At 41.0% G+C, this 27,903-nt stretch overlaps 1 protein-coding gene across 4 annotated transcripts in view; it reads right to left on the reverse strand.

The window, feature by feature from the left end:
• Positions 1-22,015, reverse strand: part of LOC120498482 (core histone macro-H2A.1) — a 42,977-nt gene extending 20,962 nt beyond the window's left edge. For all 4 annotated transcript variants that reach the window (XM_039701293.1, XM_039701291.1, XM_039701292.1 and 1 more), the window contains exons 1-3: positions 21,887-22,015; positions 13,907-14,107; positions 1,104-1,210 (exon numbers count right to left, since the gene is read on the reverse strand). In XM_039701293.1, coding sequence (XP_039557227.1) covers positions 1,104-1,210; positions 13,907-14,078 — 279 coding nt within the window. In that variant the 5' untranslated portion in view covers positions 14,079-14,107; positions 21,887-22,015. The remainder of the gene's footprint in view (positions 1-1,103; positions 1,211-13,906; positions 14,108-21,886) is intronic.
• Positions 22,016-27,903: the final 5,888 nt, after the last annotated feature.

Raw genomic sequence — 27,903 nt, forward strand, 5'->3', positions numbered from 1 at the left:
AAATCCAGGGTGTGAGACTACAGCAGGTGCCACACTGTGAAGAACCCAGTATATGTTCCAAGTGCTGCATTTTCCTGCAACTGTATTATTAAAAAGGTTGTTTTTTTCTTAGAAAAAGAAACTTCAAAATGGAGGGCAACATTCATACAAATCTCTATACCTGTCTTTCTTCAAAAAATATGCAGTTGAAGATCAATATTCAAGAGTGTGCAGTTTATTCAAGCCTTTAAAAGCAGAAGTGAAATACATCATGTTCTGTATTTAAAACCACTTTAACTCATTTTTATACATCTAACTGGGACTAATTCACTATTCAGGAGGATACAGACAGTGACATCAAAGTCCCCCAGGTACTCCCACCTTCTGATTTGAATTTACTGCTCCCCAATCTCAACTCAGTGAGGCTCCAAGCTTACAAAGGGATAATGAATGGAAAGTATTACCAAATTTCAGGCAAAACCAGAAGGAGGATGGTTGGGGGAATATTATTTTTTCCTGCTCCATCATGATATACAGATTAGGAAAAAGTATCTTTTCAGAGGGGTTTTTACAGTGCCTCACACCAAGATACATTAATCACAGCCACTGCCTCTGGCTGACACCACAGCACTGTCATAATAATGCCAATTTTTTTTTTTTTTATGGCCAGGTTAAAGGCATCTTTAAGTCTGCCAAGGATATAGACTTGCAAGAGTTTAGAGCTCTTCTGTGGTCACAATAACAGACTTCAGTGAGTACAGGATAGGTCCCACTGAGTCCTCAGCTGTCTAAGGGGGAAACTAAAAACAAACAAAAAACCAGCATCTGCAGGATTTTCTGTGTCCTTGAAGAATTTATGACAATACCCCAGTCCAACAGAAGTGGTTGTAATAGTGTTAGCAAACATTTTCATCTCCATTGCATTTTTACACATTTTAGGAGTGCTGAAATTCGTAATTAAGCTGAGTGCTGTAGATATTTGCACAGCCAGCATGCTGGTGAGTGTTTCCCAGTGTGCTGCTCAATAAGCAGAGCTCTTGAGTTACAAGTCAGCTATATGAAATATAGCAATTTAAGAAGCCCTAAGGAAATCCTGGCCTTCACATGGCAGAGGTTTTTCTTACCTGATTTAATTCTTCATCGTTTGCTACAGCCAACAGGATGTGTCTAGGAGTGACTCGACCCTTCTTGTTGTCCCTTGCAGCATTTCCAGCCAATTCCAGAATTTCCGCTGGGGAAAAAGTAAGCTCCTTTAATTACAGTGTGGTCATTAAGAAAAGTCAATGTGTTATTTAGCATCCATGCAAAAAGGTATGGGAATTGCATCATGTTACTGCTAACTGCTGTAGATACCTGCAACAGACATCTAACTCTAAAATTATTTTGTTTTATATGTCTAATCACTGAAGAACAAATGCACACTTAAGTCCCATGCTTTAAACTAGAATTTTTTTTTATTCTTTTGAAGCAGTTTCCCCAGATTCCTCACTTTTCAGTGTTCTCAAGGCTACTGTGTGCTCATCCTTAGGACCCCTCTCCTGTCAGAGGACAGAGCACAGTAGACACACAAATTCTATAGGTCCTTTTCTCAAATCTGTCAAATGTGAGTTCTGGCTTGCATCACTTCTACTTTTTTGTTACTGCAAAAGACACCATTGTCAGTGACTCATTTTTAGCATTAGGGAACCATGTAAGCACACATCCAACTTAGGACACTAAAAATACAAATTCTGCTGCTACACTCATTTAAAGATTTTTTTTTTCTCTATTTGAGAAGAAGTTTTTAACCAGAAAAAGTAATTGATGAATCATGTTTGTTTGCTCCTCATAAATTATTCCTTAGAAGATATTTCCAGTGCTGATAAAATAATGTTTAACAGCTAGGCATTTAATGGCTTTTATTGAATTAGGAAAGATGAACTTGCTCCCTGTACAAGGATCTTTGAAGAGAAAGACTGGAGCACTACCTGCTAACTGATTTATCTGCAGCTCAACAAACCTTGGGCAAGGATGCAATTAATTACAAGAAAGTCTAGGGAATAATTTAAAAAATGACATAACATGTTTATCAGACTCAGTAATTATGTGCTACTGCTGTCTCCATTTCACCTAACCTTTCATCTCCCTCTCTACAATCTGTGTCTCACTATTGCACTTGGTGGATTTCCTTTTGCATATCTGGTAACGTGGAGAAAAAGAGGGAAAAAAAAGGGAAAATGTCTTTTTTTACATCTATTACACACTAATATTAAAATGTAATATTACAGTAATGTATGAGCTTGATTTCACATTTAAGAACTGAGTATACCATGAGAGCCCTCCCATAAGCTTGATTTAGAGGCAAAGAGAACTGAATTAAAGCATTAATCTGCAAACAAAAAAGACTAAAATCAAAGTTCATGTGACCACATGCCTTTACCACTAAATCTTCAGTAATACTATACAGCACAGACTACGACTTCTCATTAGACTGATTTTAACATGATTCACCAATTATTTTTCATCCTAAGTCCCATAACAAGTAAGCTATTATGCTTACTGGAAAACTTTCAGCTGCTTCTGGATATTCTACAGTTGAACGTCATTGAGGATTTTGGTGTGTTTTCACCATTTTTGTGCTCTTCAAAGCACACAATTAACTTTATTATAGCATGAAGCACAATATTAAGTCTAAACCCCAAAGTAACTCAACATTTCATGCTGACAACAATTACTTTATTTTTAAAGCTGGATTAGCAGGGTAAGGTCAACCTGGCCATGCTTTCCACACCTCCAAAGAACTGATTTAAATTGGCATAATCCCTTTCACATATTTCTGGCAAGGCCCAGCTCAGACACGTGAGGTTTTGCTGCCTGCAGCCCGTGGTGGCAAAGCCCTGCATCACCTCACAGCGGACACGGTGAAACCCTGGGTGCACCCCAGGCATCCCCACTGACCTCAGCAAGGCTCTGCCACCCAGCAACGCCACCACCTCCTCACACCAGGAATGCAACTGTTTGTACCTCAGACTTAATCCCAGCTGAAAAGCAAGGGAAGGCTTTGCTGCTTTTTGGTTTGCCTGCTCCCCCACCTCTGCTGCTTTCCGGCACTGGCCCCGCTGAACAGTCAGGCCGTGTTACTCTCTGTGACTGATCAGCACAGCTATGCAGACAGGTCATTCTGGAACTAAAGGCTCTAAGAAAGTGTTATGCCTGTAAAGCACACAGGAATGTTTTATTTGTTCCTCATAAAACTAAAATGTCTGCCTCGTACAGTGGAGAACTGTTCTTGTAAGTGCTAAGCCCTCTTCCTTGGACAGGAAACTCATTTTGAAATTACAGTTTTCTAATGGTCCTTTAGGGAAGTTGAGGTACCCCACTTCCTCTTCAGGAAGAGAACGCTTTGCACTGGTGTTCAGGACCACAAAAGAGGAGCTGGGGGAGAGGGAGAGAGGAGGAGGCCATGGAGGGTGGAATTTCTCTTCTGGCCTTCTCCTCAGTGCTCCAACAACAATCAAGTATTGCTCGTACATGCAGAGAGACCCACAGCACTGAGACCTGCCAAACTCAGCTATGTACACAGGGCTGGTCAGAGGGGGACTCTCCTATCCAAAAACAGAGGATTAGGAGGTATTCAAACTGAAGCCAACATAGGCAACAGCTTTTTGATTTAGAACTGACAAGAGACAAACCTAATCCAAATCCAACAGATCAGAGCACTTAGAAATGCTGGAAATGAAGACTTTCTGGATGCAGACAGGATTCAGACTACTTGCCTGGATTTTTCTTGCAGAGAGCACTACTTTCACAACTGTCTAATGCTGCTTTAATTCTGGAGATTGAAATGGTGTTTTGCCCATTTTAAAAATCAATTTTAATTTAGAGAAAAATCTAGATCTCTCCGTAAGAGAGTTGATTCAAATTTTCAGAAGAGTAACTGTGGATTTACCTGGAAAAATGAGTAGGTGGGAAAAAGTATTTAAAATTGAGACTGGACTTGAACTCTTAGGTCAACCCATCACTTTGGAAGTGTCATTCTACCAGGTTCAAAGGTTTGAGTCACTGAGGAGTTCTGTTTCATTAAAAGCAATCTTCCCACAGTAGGAGAAAACACACATTTAAAAATCAACTCCAGCAACCAAGCAGGGTCAAGAGAGAAAGCTTTCCTTAGAATTGTTGAGGCAAAAGAAAGTGTTAAGAGCTTCCATGACATCAGGTTTCACTCAGCTTGTATTTATCCAGCCAGAAGACCAAAACAAAAATGTTTTACAAAAATGAGGCCTCACAAAAAGGATGGAAGTTGCATAATGTCTATTCCATTCGTTTCATATATTTACTCAAGGCATTTCCCCTCTAGAGAATAATTACATCACTACCACTCGGGCAGCAGGCAACTGCAAGACTCACTTTACAGAATTACAGAACATGAAGAGCTCTATTTTTTAAAAAATGAAGAAAAATCCCAAGTTTTTCAATATTATATGGTTTGGAAGGTAACCTTCAACTACTATATACTTGAATCAGCGTATCATGAAGAGAAACTCCATCTGCACAAATGACTTTTTCTGTGCTTTTGAATAATTAAAAAAAAAATGCAAACCAAAACGTACCACTTTAAGTACAGATCTAAAACAAACCAGAAAAAGGTGTGAGAACTGTATAATTAGGAAAATAAAATTAACTAGGAATGCAATGCCAGCAAGTGATATATTCATGTATGGATAACTGTTTAATAGCAAAAAAGGATGCCTCAAATCTGACTATACTGTGAGCGTATCAATTAGATTTAAAAGACAGTTATGATTAGTATTTTTCTTTTTAGTCACTATTAAAGTAGAAGTGTTGAGTGGGAAACCTTAAAAGTTAAGCAATTTCCTTTAAAATTTATTACCAAGGCAGTTTTCATTTAGATCACTTGAAAAACTTCTTGGTAATAGTTAGAACTGGGATTTGGGCAGTGAAAACTGGTCTAAGCCTGTTCTGAGCACTTGGACCAAAACTGCTTTTCTTCAGCAGAGGTTTTTGAAAGTTCAGTTAAATATTTTTAAAGGAGAAAACCAAACCGGTTGTGTATCTTCATATTTAAGCTTGAGATAAGACCACAGGAAAAGCTGTTCTCAAGACACTTCCTACTCAAACACAACCAAAAAGTGTCAGAAGCCTCCACAGAAACCTCATCCTGGATGAAGCTTTCAGGATTCAGGACTCAGATTTCAGTTTTCCTCATCCTTTTCCTTCAGAGACCCTGGTCATCTCTTAGACACCCTCCTAACTTCCCAATTTCACTACTTGCATTTCCCTGTTTCACATGGGGTTGCTCTCTGCCCTGAGTATTATTACATTGGTATTTCACAACACTTGCAAATTCTGGAACAGAACACAACACATGGTTAAAATGAAAATAGTTACTATTAGGCCAAACAAAGCAGGCACAGTAGAAACTGCAGATCTGGATGCTACGAAAGCAAATGCATTCTCCTCCCACTCCTGGAGAGTGCTCCAGTTCATTTATCACTGGTTTTCAAACAAAATATTACTGGTCATTACTGACTAAAACTCCTCTCAAGCCTAAATAAAAAGCCTTTAGCTTATCATGCATTCCAGGCTGTAATCTTTCTCAATGTAAACAGTAAATTCAATTGGTCTGACTTCATCCCCAAAATGTTTTTTCTCTCTTTTTTTTTTTTTTGCTTTACATCGCAAGCTAAATCATTGCTGTTGTATCGAATCTCTTTGTCCACCTTGTCTTCAGGGAGATGAAATCATATCTTTGAAAATTAAACTCTTAACAACTAACAGGTGATGTGCTGATACAAGGCCAATTTCTGAACACACAAATTCCAACAGAAACAAGTCAGGGGTTTCTAAAAGAATTGTGAAGCCACTCCTCAAAAGAAAATTGAAAACAATACCCAGAAATCAAAGAAAAATGAATGTTGATACAACTCCACTGAGAAAAATATGTATTTGCTACAGAGTCAACCAAATGACAAGGAGTCTGCTTATTGTACTTCAAACAAATCATCTTTCCCATCAGCATTTTATTGACTTGAGATTCATTTTACATGATTCCAGAAGGTTTTAACCCAATCAACCCCAATCAACCAAGGCTGTTAAGAGTTTCCTGCATTCTTCTCTCTGAGTATTCCACCCAATCCCCCTGGAATCTGCAGTTGCAAGAGTAAAGGTAGAATCATTTAACAACACTTTCCCTCTTACGCATTCCAATAAAACAGCCTTGGTTCAAAGTCGTGGAAATCTGATGCAGTGAAAATCAGTTCAAGAAACTTTACTGCTTTGAACAAGCCTTGGTGAAACCTTAACTCTCAGCAGGGCAATCGTTCTCTTAGGATGTGATAAAAACCCCAGTCCTTTCAGCCTTTAGTGTCTGAGCTGCATCACTAAAACTAGGCCCCCTAAAGGAAAAACTGTTAACTTTGCCAAGTTATAATAAGTTTTGCATTTCTGTGAGGCAGATGACAGACTGCTGTTTACATAAAAGACAAATTCAGGCCACAAAAGCCACTTCTGATCTGACTTACACATCTCTTTGGCTTTTTTCTACACTTTTTAATACCATCCATTATTTTTTTGTAAGAAATCCAATGTTATTTAACTTCCTTTATTTATTTATTTAGATTTTAAGTTCTTGTTTATTATTGATCCATAAAATATATGAGAGCTCAATTTTCAGGGAAATCTGAATTTCAACTCAGATGTTATTTATAACAATGGCCACACCCTCAGTACTAATTTAAAGAGATAGCCTAGCTCATCTCCACAAGAATCCTGATCTAACTCAAATCAGCCTTTATTCTTTTTCAGTGGAGCTTCCTCTACCTGGCAGTGCACTTTGCTGTTCCTTGTAACAGCTTACATATGTTTTAGAAATGCACCCAAACATGATTAAAGTAACTGCTGCCAGACGTTACCTGATCAAGTGCAGCATGTGGCACTTGGGGACATGGTTTAGTGCTGGACTTGGCAGCGCCAGGTTAACAGTTGGACTTGATGATCTTGGAGGGCTTTGCCAATTTAAATGATTCCATGTATGCTTTGGTCTGGCTGTTAAAGAATACAGGAGACTACTCACATCCTGAGACTGGGTCCTGGCTTAGTCTTTAATGCTGCATTTCTAAACACTTAAGACATCAAGAGGACTTGCTGTAACTTCCTTGGAGCAAAGCCCACACCCAGCCTGACCTCTGGTTCTCAGCCAGTGCCCAAGTGCAGGTGGGCTGGGGCATTAAAGGAGCAAGAACATTTTCCAGAGCATTCCCTCTGATTTCAGTCATGTGCAGCTGAGTGGTTCCCCAAGTTAGAAATGCTGTCTTTTTGTTGAGTTCCCCAACAGATTTTACTCCTGTGGATGTGTCTAATGGTTTTCTGAACCCATTCAGAAAGGTTTAGCACATTTTTAGCATGCACAACAGCATGCACTAACAAAGCCAGCTATACCACAGACAGTTTTGCAATTTGGGAGAAAAGTACCTCCTGTATGGTTTAGAAATACTGTATTTCACTGTATATCCCCTAAATTTATTTTTCCCCAATGAGGTTTATACTGAGGATGGAGCATTTCATCTGACGGCACCAAAGAATCCACATGGAATTTCATTTCTAAAGATAGTTCAGAGAAAGATATACTTTGGAAAAATAGAAGACCAAAGACAGAACATTAGCTGAACTCAGGTATTCTAAATAATACTCATGGAAAAAAGGTGAAAAAAATCATGTTTACAATACTTGATACAAAACCTTCTAAAATTCGAGAATATCCGAGGAAAGAAACTGCTTGGTAAATACACTGTAGAGTCAGAGTGTCTTCCTGCTTCTACCCAGTTATCCTACAACTGTCATTCCAAGAATAAAGGGCCAAAGAAGAAAAGACTTCAGCTTTATAGATTCTTTTATTCTTCTTCTCAACAAGGAATTCCATGTAAGACAAAAGTATGGGTACGAAAAAAAATGTGTAACAAAATCAGCCATTTTTGTTTTACACTTCTCTTCCTCACCACTCTTCCAAAGGCTGACACCAGTATTAAATGAGCAGTAATATAAAGACAAAGTCATTACTCTGTTGTAACTGAGCCAAATAAACAGATGAAATTACTTATTAGAATAAGAAGTATTTCATGCTAGTTGAAATATAACTGAAATATAGCAAAAAAATTAACCTTTACAACGGAGGAAATATTCACTGACCATGCCATAAAAACTAAACCAGCCCCATCCAGCATTTTGTACATTCCTGCAATACAACATGTCACATATTTCAATGTTGCATATTTACCCCTTTGAACTAAGCTGACATAGCAGTATGCACTGTTAGAGCTTTTATTACAAGAAAACATACTTGTTGGTTCTTACAGTTTTTCATCAGACCTGACCTTTGCAGCTTGGAGAATATATCAGGACTGTAATCAGGTCAGAAATTTTGTACTGAGTGAGCTTTTGTAACTCAGAGATCCACGGAAGTTTACGGGACTACACAATAAGACAGACACGTACGTAAGTGCTTCCAGGGCTGGAGCCAAGGGAGGCCTTATAAGTGAAAGAAAACTCCTCATTTATATACATTCAAAAGGCACTGATTCATGCATTTATAATTCAGAATGTTGGTCATTCAGTTGATAACAGTGCAAAGTTTTATATCTGAAGTTGCACTTCTTACAAGTAAAGCAATTTTAAATTGTGATAATGCAGCTCACTTGAGAGCATGACATGAGTCTTATGTAGAAGGAATGTTACAAAGGAGTGTTCCTATCCTGATACAGCCAAAAGGTCTCTGCTTGTGAGGTTACTGCCATGAACAACCCTGCTGTATTTCAGGAGCAGTATGAATCCATACTGAAAGCACACTGCATACAAAGAGGCATTTTCATGCTTGCTCAGGGAAGGCACAGGTCCTATGAGCCCCTCATTTTCTTCTGGCATCTTTGGGACAGAGTTTGTGGTACACCACCATAAGATGAATTAGTGTTTCTAAATCTGCCTGTTTAAATAGAAGAAATGTATCTTGGTACTGAATGCACATTTCAATGGTATCAAAAAGATATTGTCAATTAATTATCTTCTTAGATTTCATTACTCTCCAAGGATGGTTATTTATGGGAGTCTCAGACTATCTGGAACTTGAATCTGCTTGTAACCTAATGCTTTTTTACTGTGGACCCCTGAGCTTCCCTCTGCTTCCAAGCAGGAGTTCAGTGGAACATCTGCTTTGACAGAAAGGGCAAATCATTGTTTTCCTCTGTGACCCTGTAAGATTTTGGTCAGTGAGCAGAACACAAGAGGTGAACAGCAGTTCAATTTGCTCAGCTTGGACATTGCAAAGCCTGAAGTGAGCAGTTAAACCTCCTGCTCTCAGGAAGGACTTTTCTTTTGCAGCCAATCAGCAGCTGGATCAAAAATGCTTCCCACATTGAAAATTCATCAAGATAAAAACGCAATGAATTGAGCTGCAGCACATGAACTCCCATTATTTGATTCTGGTGACATCAGAAAACCTGAAAACAAAAACTCGGGTAAATATGGGAATGCCTCAGATGCAATTCTAACCACGGGGTTCAAGAAGTGTTTATTTTACATTTCAAGAAAATATATGATCAATGGTACCACTGTGCAAAAAAACCCCAAAAACACAGCTGAGAAAAAAGATCTGATTGAGAAAACAGGTATTTAACATTTTCTCCTACCTTCATATATATGTAACAAATATAAATCAGTCTCATTTCTTCTGTATTCCTGTGCTCCTGCTGTTTTATAAACTTCTTCTCCTCATTTGCTACGACATTTTGGCAATTCGAAATTATTTACAGTGTAGAACAGATGATGGGAGGGGGGGAGCAGAAATCACTTGCAGGCCTGGCTCTTTCTGCCTTTAAATATGCTCAAGAGATTTCTGTTTTTCAAGGGCAAAAGAGTATCTTTTTCCATTAGTAAGAAAGGCTGGATTACATATTGTAAGTTGTGCAAGCAATACGCCTGCAAAGACCATACTTGATGAGATGTATGGCAGGCCCAGTTCTGACAAATACAAACCACCAAAATTCAATGAGTGGCTGCAGTGCCCCAGATGAAGTCTGTGGCCATTCTCTTGACTGACCTAGAGTTCTTTTTTGACATAAACTAATACTGATGCACTACTTTTCAGAGAAATTATGGGGGGGGATTGCAGCTTTCTGAAGTCCACATTTGGAAAGACAAATAGGTGAGGAACCATTGGAAAATAAGTGCAATAAGGAAAGAAGACAATAGGAATCACCAACACAGAATGTGCCAACTGAAAACTGTTGATAATGGTTAAAATTAATTTCTGCTTATGCTGCAGAACTGATCCACTATTCTGACTATTCCCTGCAAGGCAGGAAACATTGCATGAAAGGAAAAGAAAGAACTGTGCAAAGAACTGTGGATGTTCTTTGGCATCCACACTGTTCCTCCAGAGTAAAGAAAGGAAGCACATCCACCTGCTTCAATACTGGTAACACTCAAAGGCACTTTCTTCACATTTATCCATGAAAGACACACTTGCATCCTATTTACAGTGGACATAACACATTATTGCTATAGATAAAAAACAGGAAACAATAAGAAACTTGGCTTAAGAAACCAAACTGGATACACTGCTTGTGCTGATGAGAGAATTATTTTCTAATGTTACTTCTAGGTAACAAAAACCTTTAGTGAATAAGTAAGAAAAGGAGGATACTCATTGTGCAACTTGTTTAAATGTGAAGTATATTGAAATCTAAAGACATGTGAAATCATGGAATGTGTACTCTTACTTTCTGATCAGGAGATGTAGATAAATGCTAAAAATAAGCTACTTTCAAAGTACAAAGTGGAAAGTCATAACCCCAGATGAATCCAGAACAGACCTTCAAGTCTGAACAGCTGGAAGCATTTCAGAAGCTCAAATCTCAAACTGAGATTGAACAAAAATTGAACAAAAATTCCCATATCTGACCACATTGTGGGCTAATTTCAGATTTACATTGAAGTTAAACCTCAGAAAAGGCCAGCAAAATTTAGCACCTTACCTTCTAAATGAATAAAGTTGGTTCCATATTCTGCACACTGATAAACCAGTTTTTAAACCATTGTAGGTTCCTTTCTATTAGGTCATGTGTCTGTCATTTCCACTCCCGTTTTGGTTTCTGAAGTTTCTCTTTCCTATGACTCCTTTTGATATTTTATACTTCTCCTTCCTGGATACACAGGATTGCTTTTTGATTTAGCCAATTTATTAGCATGCTAGTTCACATGGTCTCCTTCCTCTTATGTCATGTTCCTGGTTTTACTTTGAAATGGTTGAAATGCTTTGATTTGGTCTCAGACCATGTGCTAACATAAGGATCTTTAAAAACTCTCCTGGAGAGAAGTCAGGATTTCTCTGGTTTTGTGAAGTAATAACTGCCAAGAGGTAAAAAGAACATAAACCAAAAATCTCCATGCATTCCATTTCAAGGGGCTGTTTCTTAATTACACTGAAAAAGATGAATGACCTGAAGTTCAGAAAACATACTGAGCACTAAAGGCTAAAAAATTATACTATACATTGTGCGAAAAACTTAGAGAAAGGGAAAAAAAACCCCACCAGATTGTAACAGTAAGGGGTCTACAAGAAAGCTGGAGAGGGAAGAACTTGTAGTGATGGGACTACAAGGGGAATCACTTCAAACTGAAAGAGGATAGATTTAGATTAGATATTAGGAAGAAATTCTTCCCTGTGAGTGTGCTGGGGCACTGGCACAGCTGCCCAGAGAAGCTGTGGCTGTCCCATCTCTGGAAATGGCCAAGATGGTTTAAGGCCACCAGACTGGATGTGGTTTGGAGAAACCTGTAGTGGGAGGTATCCCTGTCCAAGGAAGGAGGATTAGAAAAAGATGAACTTCAAGGTCCCTTCCAACCCAAATAATTCTATGACAAAACCAGTACCAACTCTAGAAGGAAAGGTGTATCTGTGCTTTTGAGATGCATCTGTGCACAGGAATGAAAGAAAGCCATGAGATACAAGTTACTAGGATTATCTACCTAGCCTTCCAAGGAGACAGAAAAACCACAGCAAAACTTCCTAAAAATACTTAAAGGGATAAAGAAGGAAAGTATTTTTTCCTTCAGCTATTCTTTCCTCCTGCCTTTTGTTTTTCCTAAAGTGATGTTTGTTATTTTCCTTGTTGTTATTAATGTCGTCAGACAAGTTCCCAAGATGCACAGCAGTTAAAGAAACACCTTTATTTCCCCAGCCTATTCTTAACTGCCTAAACTATCCCTGCCTCAGTCAACACTTTAAATGATTCAAACCAGTACCTGTAACATGTGCTGCTCATTAGCAGAGCCTTAACCTCACCTGTATTGCTCTGTTTCTTTAAAAGCACAGCATTCAAAGCACCCTCCACCCTAAGAAGCCTTTTATTTGAGTTGTTATTGCTGCAAGCAGCAGCCTAGCTAAAGGAAATGTTAATTTTTAAGGCCATCTATGAAGTTTAAAAGGATTCTTTTAAAGAAAAGGCCCAAATAAAGAATACTGAATGTTGACAGGTGAAGGTGAAAAAAATTATATTTGATGGTATTAATACCCTACAGAAAATAAGCACTCTATTAATAACTTGGTAATATTACCAATATTCATCTTTAGGGGAAGAAGAAACTTTATAGGAAGAAATCTTCTGTCCTTCGATGTCGAGAGCCTTTACAAAACGTATCAAATATTGTGGTAAGGTCAGGTTGCTTCAGTTTTAAATACTCCCACAAAAGTCAGTGCTTTATAACTTTGTGCTTGAGTCAAAGAAAAACCTGTATCTTTGAGAGACTCAGCACAATACAGCTTAAAGTCTCCTGTCCATTGAAACACTTAAACCTACAGCAAGAACACCAACACAAGCAGATGCACTGGAAAAAGAAACACTGCTTTGAGAAATAAGATCCAATTTAAACTTTTCCTTAGTCATGCTAATAGAATCTGGCTCCAAACACTCATCTATCTGGCACTTGTGCTTTTTGCTAGATCCCTACACCACAGGAATATACTTGGACATCAATCTGGCCACATGAAGGTGACTGAACCTTCTTATCCTTTTTTTTTTTTTTTTAAGCAAACCATTACTGCAAAAAGCCCATATGCTGATGCTATTACAGTTGGGGTTTTCTGTCAAAAGACTGCTTTTGTAATGTTGTTTGGAGAGGGTACACTTGCAATGTCTTAAGTTTTGTTTGAGAACAAAGTAACTATGTAAAGATCTTTACTTGCACCTCTGGTTGTTTATGTCATTGGGAAAAGCATTTTATTCCTTTGAAGCTTATTTCTAAATGGAGGAAAAATAATATTTTTGTCCTGTGAGAAGATGAGGATGACATATTTATTTAAGGTATTCTCATTCTGATGTGATGAAGGGAACAGAAATAGAACTACAACTGTAAGCAAATAAGCCACATAGATCCAGGGCAGATGAACAGTTTGCATGTATACACAGACTCAATCAAACAAATTGCAAACAGCATGTGTAGTCTGAAAAGAAATCTGCAAATTGAACAAAAATGTTTAAATAAGGCTGTAAACAGTCTCAGCCCTGTGTAAACATGGAGAAACTCTCTATTTAAAATTAATGTATATGCTTAACAGACAATTATAACCCAAACAAACTCATCAGGCACAAAACCAAAGCAAAGAGAACTGCAACAATGTAGTCCACAGACACTGATGGCAGTGGGAACCCTGACTGCATGGAAAGAGTATGTTTACAAGTGGTGAAAGCAAATTCTATGCTGGAATGAACAAAAGTCATCAAGGCTCTGAGGCAGGGGTGAGGGTACCTTGATTTTTGCTTAGATATGTGATCAGCAAAACACTTCAGCTGTAACTTTTTTCATTTCTTTGGGATTTTTTCTGTGTAAATTCAATTTGTTTTACTGCTACTGTTTCACATAATTCAGAAACACCTACCAGTTAGATATTCCAGTACAGCAGCCATGTACACAGGAGCACCAACACCAATCCTGTACTTCGGGTGGCCTTTCTTAATGTACCGGAGCATTCTTCCAACAGGGAATATGACCCCAGCCTTTGCGGAGCGGGAAGTCTTGGTTGACTTCTTCTTTCCACCCCTGCTGGACATCTTGTCTGTATCAGGTCTGAAACAGCACTCTGTATTTAGGAAGAAGTAAAAAAAAAAAAAAGGAACAAAAGATAAAAGGTTATTAATAAGGACTGATACTATAAGACCACGCAGTGAATTCCAAGGCAAGTCAGCATTTTGGGGTAGGCAATGCATTAGAGTGTCTAAAACATACAGACAAGCTGTATTTTTAGAGTACACACAACAAGAACTTAAAATAATTTCCCACAGAATGCTTAATTCCCATTGTAATTTGGTATAACTTCATACAGAAAATATATAAAACAAGTTATTTCCTAAGAATCTACTTTCCTGAAATTCCTAACAGATTAAACACAGCTAAAATAAGTTCCCACAGAATGCTTACTTCCCATTGTAATTTGGTATAACTTTACAGAAAATATATTAAAAGAGTTATTTCCTAAGAATCTACTTTCCTGAAATTCCTAACAGATTAAACACAGTACAACTAATGGAGCAAAGAGTGATAAGTACCAGATTTAAAAGAGAGCTTCTGCACTGCGGCAGAGGTTGCTTTCTGCAAGGAAAAACAACCTCTTATCTCCATGAAAACCTTTTGGCAGGGCATTTGAACAGCAGTGGTAGGGCAGTTAGGTTCATGCAAAATTACATTCCAAACTATGAGAAACCACATCCACTAAAGCTTTCATGAAGTGTATTCACCTCCTCTAAAAAACTCAATTTTCCAGATGTGTGAGAGTTGACAGAACAAAGGCCTATTGATGGCAAAATACATCTCCTGTACAGTAGATATGCTATTTTTAGAATGATCTGAAATAACTCCCTTGAGATTTGAACCTACCAAAACTCAGCCATCCCTACACTGAAGACCATATTGCTTCAACATTCCCTCCAGGAATCTGACAATCTTCTATCTGCCACCTTTCCCTGACAGCACAGGGCTCTGAACACCCAGCACGTATCTGACAACTGTATCTCAGTTTATCTCGCTGAGGGAACCTACTGCTGATACAGCTGTCAAACATATTCTGTCCTCTCTTTGATTTCTGCTCAGGCTGTAAATAGAAACCGACAAATCCAAAGAGGTGGAGGGTTCACAGGCTCTCAAGGTGTCTTTGAAGGTTTAGGCAACTCACTGGGTTTTGAAATTACCTCAGAGGAAAGGAGACAGTGCCCATCTCCCCATCTCTCCCCTCCCTCATGTCTGAACTCCAGGGAAACCAGCGGGATGCATCAGTGATACAGACACACCTCTGTGCCCCCACTTCTCCCCTTGCTGCACAAATCCTACCCAACACACACGCAAATTCACTGATGTGTTTACACACTCCACAATGAAAACCCCTTTAGTTCTGCTTTCCCAGCACACCATTTCTCTACTTCCCCTATTTTTCACTTGTTTATCCTGAATTCTCTCCTTGCTCTCATGAACCTAACTGTATTTTCCACATGCCAGAATCCACAATGAAGTGATCTCAGAATTAGGCAAAACAGGTTCATCAACCCCACTTCTAGTTTTGCAATTTCTGTTCTGTGCTGACACATCCTGCACCCTTCAATTCTCAATGAGTCAATAAGTTTCAGGCTACATAACTGCCAAACAAATACCAGTCAGAACAGCTAAAGGAACATAAGCATCAGAGGTTTCTTCTTCTTTCCACTTCCCCATTCCATTCATCACAATCTATACCTGCACAGCACATTAAGTAAATTAAATGCAATGAGTTTACCGTTTTTTAAAGCTAAACAAAATAATCCCATCTTTGTAGATCAGATGAAAGTCACACTATGTTTAGGAAACTCATGTCCAGAAACAGATAGGAATCTTTGGAAAGGGGAAGCCATCAAAAGGGCTCCTTCTTTCATCTGCTGTGGACTCAGCTCTGTAACAGCCATTATTCTGTGAAGAAGAGGACAAAAGCCAATTTTCTTGCCTTGAGAAATGACCCAAATGCAGCTCACCAATGATTTTAAAACCATCCATTTAATTGCGTTTTCTCATCTAGCTAGCTCTGTCTTTGTTAGCAGGAAGGCTGGGTGGGGCTTTGACTTGTCTATAGACCTTCTGCCAGGAATTATTTTCATATTTCATAATCCATTTTCATCAACAGTACTAGTGATGTTTAACCTCAAATGTTAAGATGTTCACTGAATGGAACACCATGGAAAGGGGCATAAGAAATAGCTGTGCTGCCCTGCAATATATTTGGTTTGTAACTGAAAGGTCAGTGATGAAAAACATAATTTTTCTAAAAAAAGCCTGCAAGCCTTAACCAGTAAACTTCCATTAATCATTTAGTGAGTTTATGAGATATTGGAACAGCTGGAAGAGAATATGGAAATCCTTACTTCCTAATGTTTTCTTTCTTTCTTTGGGAGAATGTCATTTTAGCTATTAGCTGCTGCAACAATTGCACCAAAGCATTAGTAAAGTAGGTAGTAATACAGAGTAACACCAACCCATATATAAAATGGTGTCTTTTTTTTTTTAATAAACTTACTTTATCACCTCTGCAAATTCTACAGCTAATTTCTTTATTTTATGCACTTAGGTCCAGGGTATCCTAAATAATAATATGAGTAATGTGACCAGCTTGCCAATTCACCTGATCCCCTTATATGGATCATTAAAGACCTTTCTAGCTGTAAGTTTATTTCTGAGGAGAAACTTTGCCTGAATCCAAAAGGTGCTGGAGCACGGGGCTGCATAATGAAATAACAAGAACTTCTGAAACTTCCAGTATTAAAGGTGAAATGTCATATAGATGAGTTTCAGACTTTCCCATCTCAAGGATCCCATTCCCACACGTATGCCCAGATTGCTTAGATGTCGGGGGTGGAGGGAGGAAAACTTCAATTAAGTTTCAAGTACCACTTTTACTGGTACCAACCATGTAACCATTTGGAAGGTGAAAGTGAGAGCCTGGCAAGGAAACCTTTTTCAGAGCTTAATTGTGTATTCAGGATCATTACTTTGCAGAACCTGTTTGTCCTGCCTTTGAGCTGCAGGATGGCCCAACCAACTCTCAAATGCCTCTTCCCTATTTCTAGTTCTCCACCAAAAAAGAGAACAGAAAGAGATTTCACTTGCAAAAGCCACAAGAAAATGTATTGAGGTGAAATGCAAAGAGCATGGCAACAGATCAAAAACCAAAGAAAGCTGTATGCCTTACATGTTCTGAAATGGTTTATCTTTGTAACACCAGAAACTCTGGCATGCTGCCAACACTAATGAACTGGAGCTGTGTGCTGAGTCACCGGGAGCCCACAGATCACAGAGGCAACCGAAGGCAGCCTTATCACACACATCCTAGGTCAGACAAGATTTCAGCAGTATAATAAAAGTAAGTAAATATATTTTTAAATAAATCACAGTCAATGGACCAGTACTTTCCTTGCTTTCTTCTGTCCTGCCTTTGTAATGGAATTTTTGAGAACTTTACCAAACACATTGTGAAGTCTCCAAAGATTTGACAATAAAATAATTTTGTTTCAATGTGAGAGTTCACAAAATTATCACTGTGATAATTAGGGGATATCATTGAGGAGTCAACTATCTAAGTTCACCTTTGACTTCAAATCAAATCTAACACTATATTCTTCAGTGGCTCTGCTGTGCTTGGACAGACCACCCTAGATACAGAATTTAGCACTTGATTCACAGCCTTTTGAAACTCCTTAAAGGTGGCAAGGTTCACACCGCTTTCTAAGATCTCCAAATGCATAAATAAGATTTGATGATGTATTAATTGGGTCACAGCAAAGATTCAAGCTACAAGGCTCTTCTGCTGTCATGTCTTTGTGAGCCAGAAATACATCTCCTAAGAAACAACCTTAAGGTGTAGCAATGGAATCAGCATAATTAATATTTACTCTTTGAAATTGGCTGGAGTAACTCTTGGCCATATTTTTCTGTGTGAAGACAGATACTCTGCTGAACCACACTTTCAAGTACCATCTTCCTCAAATGCACAAAGGCATCTGTTTTTCTGAAAGGTTTAACATGACATAATTCTTAAAGTACAGCCTGAACATCCTGGTAAAGCGATACCCAAATTCCAAACACCAGCAGTTCATTAGTTCAGTTGATTTGACACCTTGAGCAAACAGCAGTAATAAACCCAGTCTGTTATTAACGGTTTTCGGGTACTGGCTCTCAATGACTAAATAAATTACTATGAATCTTGCTGCTGTCAGACAGAAACTGTTCTGATTGTGGGCTCACACTGGTGTATTAACTGCACTTAGCAAAGGGATGATTCAATTTAGGTCTGCATCATCATATCAGTAAGTAGTGGAATCCAGGAGATCATTACTACAATAGGAAAAATACTAAGATGTAGTAATTACTTTTCTTTCAGTACAAAGACTAAGCTGGAAAGTTCATTTTTGTATCACAAGAGATTAACTGCAATACTCTTTTCTTTCCATTGTTTCAAAGGATTAACAATGTAAGTGCTGCCATTCTCTCTTAAATCTATTTATATCCCATAATAATAGCCACTCGCTGAACTCTTGCTGAAAACATGCGTTTGACTTTGCTGTGACAATGAACTTGCTCTGTTCTTAGCTAATCGAAGCTACCCTGGCATATTTATAAAATGGCATAGAATGGTCTCTAATAATACTTGCCTGGCACAACAGAGTCTCTGCCTGGGACTGTGGTTTCTAGGTACAACAGAACTAAAAAGAGCCAATCACTCAGTTACCATTTGATCTGATGTGATTTCAAACTTTAGCTCAAGCTCTTTATCAAAGCAGTAACTCTTTGAGGTCTGAGACACACAGAAGAGTGGAAAACAGTTGTTCCAGAACTCCATTAACTTCTCATCTGAGAAGGTAGCACCATACATTTATTTTCATTTTCTTGGAAAACCAAAAGAACACTCCCCATCTAGGAATGCACAATAGGTGTATTTTCTGTTGAAGATTAAGACAATTAAAATTCCTACAGCAGTAACATAAAGGGTGGGACAATGAGGAATAATGTTTTCACAAAATCTATGTGCTAAACAAAATACTGCTGCACAATTGTATTCAACTGGCAGAAGTCCCTCCCTCCCACAGTGGGTCTGAAACACCAAAACAAATACCCCTTAATGTGCAAATTTCCACTAAGAACAGTGCTGGGAGTGTGACAAGAGTTTCTGCCGGGCATCCTGCCACCAACAGCCAGGAAAACGTAAATACAATTGTCTTCACTGACCACTGCTGGGAGAATTGGCCTGAAATAACCATTTATACATTATAGGTTTTTGTATACTAGATAGACTAGAAAGCATAAAAATTTAGGGTGCCTTAAGTCACTGGACCATTTGTGAATTCAATGCAGAAAAACTGTTTTAAATAACACTTTGAAAACAACTTTGTCTTTTAACATTTTTGTAGGAAAATAAAAACATTAAAAATTCATGTGGATGCTTCCAAGGCAAAATTCAGATGCAGAACAAAATTTAAAATAGATAATATACTGCTAAGAGAAGGGATTGCAAGGACTTGATCCATCAAGGAGATCATGAATGGCGTGATTCTTGCATCACTCCTGGAACAAGGACCATGAGCTGAATCCTGACCATCCTGTCTTTAGAATGGGCCTGGGTAAGGAACTATAGCTTCTTTGTGTGCTCACAGCATCCTTCCCAAGCAAGCAAGCAAGCCAGCCAGCCTTGCAGTCTTTCCACAAGTGCTGCATTTTTCTTTTCCAATTTGATGTCTTGAGATGACAAAACCTAATGCTCAGCATTACCCACAGGGCCACATTTCCTCTCCCAATGGAGGATCTATCTGGAGGCTCTTTTCTCCACTCCTGGCATCAGTTACAGACCCCTGCTCCTTTATTCCTACTTTACAACCTTGCTGGGGTAGGACTACCTTTTCTGTGGAACAGACAGCAGGCTTTGATCCTAGCTGACAGAGTTGCACAAAAATATTTCTGTACTTCTCTGAGAGCAAAGGTTCATGATTATTCTTCCAGACTGTGCTTATATCACCTACCTTATCAAGAGAACATCTTTTATCAAAGCTCATTGCTATGTATTGGCAGAACTAGGCAACTCCTAAGAACAAATTTAAACACACTGGTTTCTTTTAAAACTAAACTTGCAGTGGTGGACTTCCCTTTTTGCTCATGCTCTACAAAATACGCAGTGCTTAAGCACCTTACTGACTTTACTGTCATTAAACCAAATTCTAATCTTGCCACTAGTTTTTATATCAGTTATGGCTTAATCTACACTGTCAACATTTGGCTTTGCTGGCAAACAGAGGGGGATAAAGCACACACAGCAAAGTTACTCTGCAGAAACCCAGAAGGCCTAGATTTCAGTGTGAAAGGTTATGAAACATAATGCAACAAAATAACCTGCAACCATTACTAAGTAAACAATGTAATGCCTTTCTTTCACAACATTAAATAATAAAAAAAAAAAGCCAAAAAAAAAAAAACCCCAAAAAAACCAAACCCTGAACCCCCAAATACACTGGGTAGTTTTCTAGGGACTACTTACTACTTGATGCAAAATCTTTCACCTCCAACTGCATTAAAACATAATTGTCAAAGCAACTGTAATTGTCTTGTTCTAACATAAGTCTTTCAACTCTGGGCTGTCCCTGAGAACCCAGGTACTGTTTTTATTAATGGCACTCTTGATCCTCCACTAATTTATTTCTTTCACTCATCAGAATGGGGGAGGCAGTGGATCTGCCAAGTTCTCTACAGACCTGTTGCTAAGTGACAGCCACACACAGTCCTGGGGAAAAAATGGTTGTTCACTTGCATGGTCAGAAGATAAATAACAAGTCTCATCCAAGTATATTTCAACAACAAGTCTCTTTCCATCTCTACAAATGAAGCAACCTCAGCTTTACACCACCCTGCTTGCATAGGAGCTAGTTCCAACTGCTGGCTTCAGACACAGTTTCACAGGCCTTCTACAACTTACTTTAAAAAATTACGGAAGAAACAAAAGGATTACAGGGAGATGCGAGTCACAGAACGAGTCTGTTGCCCTCTCTGTCTCGTAGACGCACAAACACAGCACAGGCTCGAGTGTGAGTCGCAGCGCTCTGCTGGAGCCGAGCCCCGGAGCCGGCATCCACCTGCATTGGCCCGCGGTGCCCTCGGCGGAACACCCGCACCCAGCCCGGCCCCGGGCTGCCCGATCCTGCAGGCAGACATATTGCAGCCTCTGCGAGAGGTGACAGTCCTAAAGGAATAAGGAGCCCTGTTTCCAGACAAACATTTATTTCTGCTACTCTCAGAAGCCTCTGCTTACGGTTTAAAATGCATCATTAGGCTTTTTTAAATTAAGTCGTTCACACGAGGCAGGTAACTTTTACACCACGGGTGCCTCATCCCGAAGTGAAACACACGGAAAACGAGTCCTGCTGTTTTTTGCCTTGTGCCTTTCGCAGTCTCGCTCGATTATCCTCCCCTGCTCGGCGACCCGCGCTGGGAACGACAAGGACGGAGCCCGTCCGTGCGTGGAACAGCGGGGACCGCCCCTGCACCCCCGGCCGCCCTGCACCCCCGCCGGGCTCCTTCCAGCCCCACACCGTCATTCCACAGCGGATTCCAGGGAAACACAGCCCCGCTGCCACCATTTCGCGGGGCGCGGGTGGATCTCCCGGCTTCACCCGAGGCACTGCAGGAAGCAGCTGGACCGGCTCCCGGTTTCCCTCAGGGAAGGGGAGCGGCACCTCTCCGTCCCGCGGCGCGCCCGGCCGGCTCGCGGCCCCCCCGCCGCCGCCGGGTGTCACCGCGCCGCGACAGAGCCCCCCGCGCCCCCTCCTTCCCGCACGGCGGGCGGGCCACGGCGGTGACTTACGGCGCGGACAAGATGTCTCCGGTCGGCCGGCGGCGGCCCCGCTGCTGTCCCCGCTGCCGTCCCCGCTGCCGCTCCCGCTGCTCCGCTCCGCCCGCGGGGCCACCGCGATCGGCTGGACGGGCTGGCGGAGCTCCCACAATGCCCCGCGCGCCCGCGCGTCACATCCACCGCCCGCCCCTGGCGGCGGGGCCGCCTCACGGCGCCGCACGACCTGGCGCGGTCCCTCTCCGTCCCCTCACGGTCTCCCCACGCTCCACTCACAATCCTTCACGATCCCCTCACGGATCCCCTCACGATCGCTCACGGATGGGCCACGGGTGCCGCGATGGCGGAGGTTCCCCGGCTCTGCTGGCTCTCCTCCCGCCCGCGCGGGCCGCGGGCGGCAGCTGGCCCGGCGCGGCTGTTGAAAAGCCCGGTCCCTGCGTGCGGCTGGGCTTTGGCACCGCGGCCCCCGCAGCTGCTGCCGGCCGAGCCATTGTGTACAAACGTGTGCGCTCCCAGATTTTCAGCACGGGGAGGTCAGAACGAGGGGTTCGCGCTGTGTTCTCCGGAGAATGAAGTTCACGGAGGGAAGAGAATGAGCAGCCGGATTGTTCCGTGAGGGGCACGCACCTTCTTCCTCGTGATATACAAAAATGGCTCAGTGCCATTTTACCAGGGCTCCAGATGGAGCCTTTGGAGGCGTTTGTGCACGGGCCACACGGATGTCCTTGAGGTCACCTTGCCGCATTGGTCGTGCTGGGTTGCTGCTGCCCCTTGCCCCCACGCCCTGTGCCAGACCGAGGGTTCACTCCCTTCTCCATCTCTCCTCTCCTGCCTCCCCAGTTGCCTCGCCCACCGGCTGACAGTGGGAAAGAGGAGCTGCCACAGCCGATCTTGGCTGCAGGACAGACAAGCCACAACAGACTGCCTCTGTGTTGACAATGGTGGGACTAGAAGCAGCTGGAGTTTTGAATGTCCTGGAAGATTCCTGGCTTGCTAATGCTCCCAGACTCTTGTGCCACTGCCATTTGAATGGAGCATCCTATTTCTTCAGTACCCAAAGCAGAATGCCAGCCCCTAGCCTCCTCCCCAGTGTCCCTTGCTGTTCTTCGTGGGTAGAGCTGTACTAGGTGACAAGTGGCATAATGCCATTACTAGCAGATTACAAGGAGTTTCTCTCCTCGTTTTCTCATCAACAACTCTGAGCTCCAGCTCTCCTTATTTTGCTGAATATCAGCATGTCATTACAGGGCCTTTGTCATACAAAATAGAAAGCAGAAAGGAAGAAGGGGATTTAAAAGAAAAAGAAAAAAACATGGGAGTGGGAACAGCCTATGCAAAATGTGTGGTTGATCTGAGAAAATCCTTTCAAAAAGTGTTTCAGGCCTTATGATTGCGGTGCTCTCATCCATCTAAATGGACAGACCTGGTCTGGTTTTTAACATAGTGAAATTCAGTGTCTCCTGAGACATCTCTCGGTGCAGCACACGGTCAAATGCAGCCTCGTCCTGACTGCACTCACTCCCTGAGTGCTGATTGTACCCTGCCTGTCATGCAGTGGGGCAGTTGTGCCTAACAAAGGCTCCCTGCTGGGTGAGTACCCTGACTGCCCAAGGATATGGATACAGTCCTTACTAGGCCATCTGCCAGGGCTCTTCTTAGGAAGCTGAGGACACACTCTGCTTTCCCTGTGTTCTATCCACACACATCATCTCCTTCCCACCTCCCCCTCCTCCTCCTCTTCCTCCCCCGCTCCCTTTTTCCTTGCTGGTGGTGCTGCCCACGCAGTCACCTTTTCTGTGTGCTGTGCAGAGCACCCAACAGAGCTGGTCCTCCAGTGCCTGGCTCTTCACACTTTGTTTTCCGGGCACCCACACAAGCTTTATTTAAATAAAGAGAAATCCAACAAAACAAAAAACAAACCCAAACCACAAAACCAACCCTCCCCCAAGTATCTCTGTTGATATGAGCTGCAAAGGCCTGTGTAAAATTAAAGAACACAGAACATTGTCTAATGGGATTGATGGAAGGCTGCAAGGGGTAGGGACTTGTGGGTTGTAACTGGATGATCTTGCAACCCAAAGGTCCCTTTCTATGCTCTTCTACTGTCATTGTTCATTTTGTCTCATTTGAAAGGGAGTCTGTGCATTTTATGCTTTTGAAGAAAGCCTTCAAAACTTTCAATTTTATTTTTCAAGGCCTTCTGAATTGGTGAGAATTTCTGGAGTGGGAGCTGCCTGAGTTTGCAGAGGGCCTAAACAAGTTGTCTGTGGAATAGGATGCTAGCATGAAGACTGCTGTTGATAATGTGTAGTGTTAGCATTGACTGGCTCACCTCCCAGCAGAATACAGATTTATTATATTGAACATCTGCTGGATTTACAAAGAGTGCCCATTTTGGCACACAAAGTATCATGACTGTCTAGAAGTTTCTACAAAATGTAGTGAAACTACACTACACTAATTACCTCACTAAAACCTTGGCTTAGATTTTATTCTCTTTGCCAGTTGTGATATATTTATTTATCTATAGAATGATAAAAAACAACTTTCCGGGGTTCCACTGCCTTTATTCCTAATATAAACAGTTCATATTCTTACATTTATTTACTCTTATTTTATTTTGACACTCTGATTCTATAATCAATTCTAAGAACCTCAAGGGACTATTTGCAGAAGAAAGTTGAGTGATTGAGAATACAAACACTTAACTTGTTTATGCAGCAGAGGTGGAGAAGGAAATATCAACTGGGAGGGGGCAGAGCAGCGTGGGAAGGGCTGTGGCTGGGGGTAATCCTCTTAAACTTAGGTAAGAGTTTTCACTTTGGGATAGCTATCCTAATTTAAATGTCACCTCTTTCGGCACTGGTATCTGTTGTATGTTTATTGGCTAGTGAGAATGCCTGTCCTAAGTTACTGCAGGTTGCTGAAATATTCCTTCAGGATGCTGTGTGCCTAACCAGCGGATCCCTGCTGTTTTCCTTCAAGTACAGATTCCTCAGACATGTGCTGCTTCTCAGGAGGGGTTATCTGAACCTCCTTCAGCTGCTCAGCCTCCTCTCTCTTTGCAGGCCATGTGACTAATCCATGCTTCTCACCTTCAGGTTACAGTGACACAGATAAATACACCTGTACTGTGCACCACGCTGCTGGCGTTCTTGCCTTCACCATCAGAGGGGCACAGTGACTTTGAACTGAATCCACTCCGTGCTCATGCTGCTATTGTGACCCACAGAGCTACTGCCTGTCCCAGGGGAGTGTTAGCTGTGACTTCCAGAGGGCTGATCCTGCCTTCCAGCAGATTGCTGTAATCCACCAGTGTCGTTACCATCCCGAGGAATGACGCACCTCAGGACTTGAATGGGCCAGGCTTTGCTTTCACTTCCCTCTCTTTTCCAGCCACTCTGAAGGAACTCAACTTCCCTGTTATTCAAAATTAGCCCATCAAGATCAGGAAGTTCTGCAAATAATGTTGCCCACAAACCGGTGCTGGAAGCACGGTGTGTTTGATACCTGTTTGCTTCAGGGTCAGAGCCATTGATCTTAATGATCCCTTTTTATCTCCTCTATCTAGACCACCAGAGAATTGCAGTTTGGTTTCAGCACAGTTCAAAACCTGAGAGCTGCCTGTTGAACTGAGCTGCTGTTTTACATTCAGCCTTTCTTTATCTGCCACAGGTGAACAGCATTAATTCCATTTTCAAACAGTCAATCTTTGCTTTGACATCCAAGTCATGACAATTGGGACATCCTCCCTCTTCAGAACATTTCTCCTGCCTCGACATTGTCAAGGCACTGGTGACTCTATTAATTGCCAGGCGTGTTGTTCTGTAGCAGAAGTGCTGACTGGTGCTGATATGTTATGGTGAGATTAATACTTCCAGGGCACAAAAAGTGGATGTCTAGAATTTCTTTCCCAGGCTGGAAGACAGAGATAAGTTAGTATCAATAATTTACTTTGTTCCAAATCTTTTTAGGCAGGCGACCTCTTACTGTTTTCCCCAAGATGATAGTTGTGTAAATTTTCAAACATGTATGCCATTTGTCATTACTTTCTTCTAGAAAAATGTCAGTTATGGAAATTTTTTTATCAATGTTTATACTCACTGTCAGAAAATGTTTAATTGCTTTCAAAATACTTTAAATAAAATGTAAGTTTTTTTAAAAAAGAAGGCAAATGTCTTAAATTTTTAAGATGGAAATGAGAGCCAGTATGATAACTGCACCTTTTTAACCCAGATTGGGAAGTCATTCATACAGTTAATGAATGCTGGGACAAAAGAAAAAACTGAAGTTTGTAAAATCATTATTAATCTGTGGATTAGGGATAATATTAACCTGCAATATGACGCACTTCAAAACCTGCTTCTTGTAAATAGAATCTAAGTGCTTTTTGATTTATAAAACCATTAGCCCAGCAGCAGTGTGACACAGGGGCATCAGGAAACTTAAATGCCTCTTCCAAGCAATATGGAAGAAGTGTGCTGTGAAACAAACCTGATGCCCCCTGGAGTACCCAGGAACAGGTGCCCTTGTCCCTTGCTCCTGTGGTGACAGTGCTGCCAACACAACCAGACTCCCACACTGCCCTTTGAGCAGATCAATTCATTCTTTACTGATTTTGAAAACAGCCTCTTGCATTGCTGTATTTCTAATGTCAAGTGGCAGGGGAAAGTTCTGCATTATTGTGCAAGGAAAATATTAAATCCAAGAGCTATGATTTATATTATTAAGTCAAAGAATTCAAAATTACTTCACATAATGATCAGCTCAATGGTTTCTGGTGGCTGGTGTAAAGCTTGGCAGATAGTAATATAGTAATAACTCACATTTCTTATATTTAGTTATTAGGTCCCATTGCTCCACTACATTAATTTTCCATGTAAGCAATAGCTGTACTTGCCAGAGGGATTTTATATAATTGCAGATGGTAGGAGACATAGTTGGTAATTGCAGAAATGCAGAGGGAGATGTCCAGGAGATGATCTTCTGTTAAGATGTGGCCGTTGCTATGGAATAATTTCCTAGCTGCTGTTCTGCATGGGATTGCTATGATGCATCATTTCATATAAGAGGTTATTTTTAAAGCAGACCCATTTCTTTGCCTGCAAAAGCAAAATCAGATCACCTCTCTGAGGAATATTAATTTAAAAAGCTCCTGTGCTGGACAGCAGACATTATATAGAATATGGTTCATGAAGGAGGCAAGAGAACTAGAGTCCACCATAATACCAAGCAGCAGTGAAATCAGGTGCTTGCATATCCATCTCATCAAACCCTTCTCCTTAAATTAAGCAAAACTTCCCTTGCACATGCAAATATAATTTGCTGTCATAGCAAACCATGGTTACCAGAGGGTGATGTCCTCAGTTTAACCTGAGCTTCATAAATTCATTATATCAGAGACAGCCCATTTTTCCTTCTGTTTGTTTTGAAGTATGTTCTCTGTGTGGAGGTACAGAATGAAGAAGTGATGCTGCCAGCTATTTGTGATGGACACAGAAGTATGTTCATGTCAAAAGTGCCAAGTGATGTGGTCAGCCTGGCTATTACTGAAGGAGCCAAAGAGTGCTGGGAATGCAGTAGGTGCTTCATTGCTTTGTAAGAAAAGTTTCCATTTCCCTCTTTAGGAATCATAGAATCCTAGAATGGTTTGGGTTGGAAGGAAACTGAAAGCTCACCTCATTCCAACCCTCTGCCATGGATAGGGACACCTGCCACTAGGACCAGGTTGCTCAAAATCCCATCCAGCCCTGATGAACACTTCCATGGATGGGGCAATCCCAGCTTCTCTGGGCAACCTGTGCCATGGCCTCACCACCCTAACAGGGAAAAGTTTCCTCCTAACATCCAATCTAAGTCTCCCCTCTTTTAGTTTAAAATCATTCTCCCTTGTCCCATCACTAAGGATAGGACATCTGCCCTTGGAATAAGTTTCTATCCATGTTTTATAAGCTGCCTTTAAGTACTGAGAGTCCACCATGGATCTCTCTGGAGCCTTCTCTTCTCCAGGTTAAACACCCCCAGCTCTCTCA

This window comes from Passer montanus, unplaced genomic scaffold, assembly GCF_014805655.1.
Source record: "Passer montanus isolate IOZ18808 unplaced genomic scaffold, ASM1480565v1 scaffold15, whole genome shotgun sequence".
Lineage (NCBI taxonomy): Eukaryota > Metazoa > Chordata > Aves > Passeriformes > Passeridae > Passer > Passer montanus.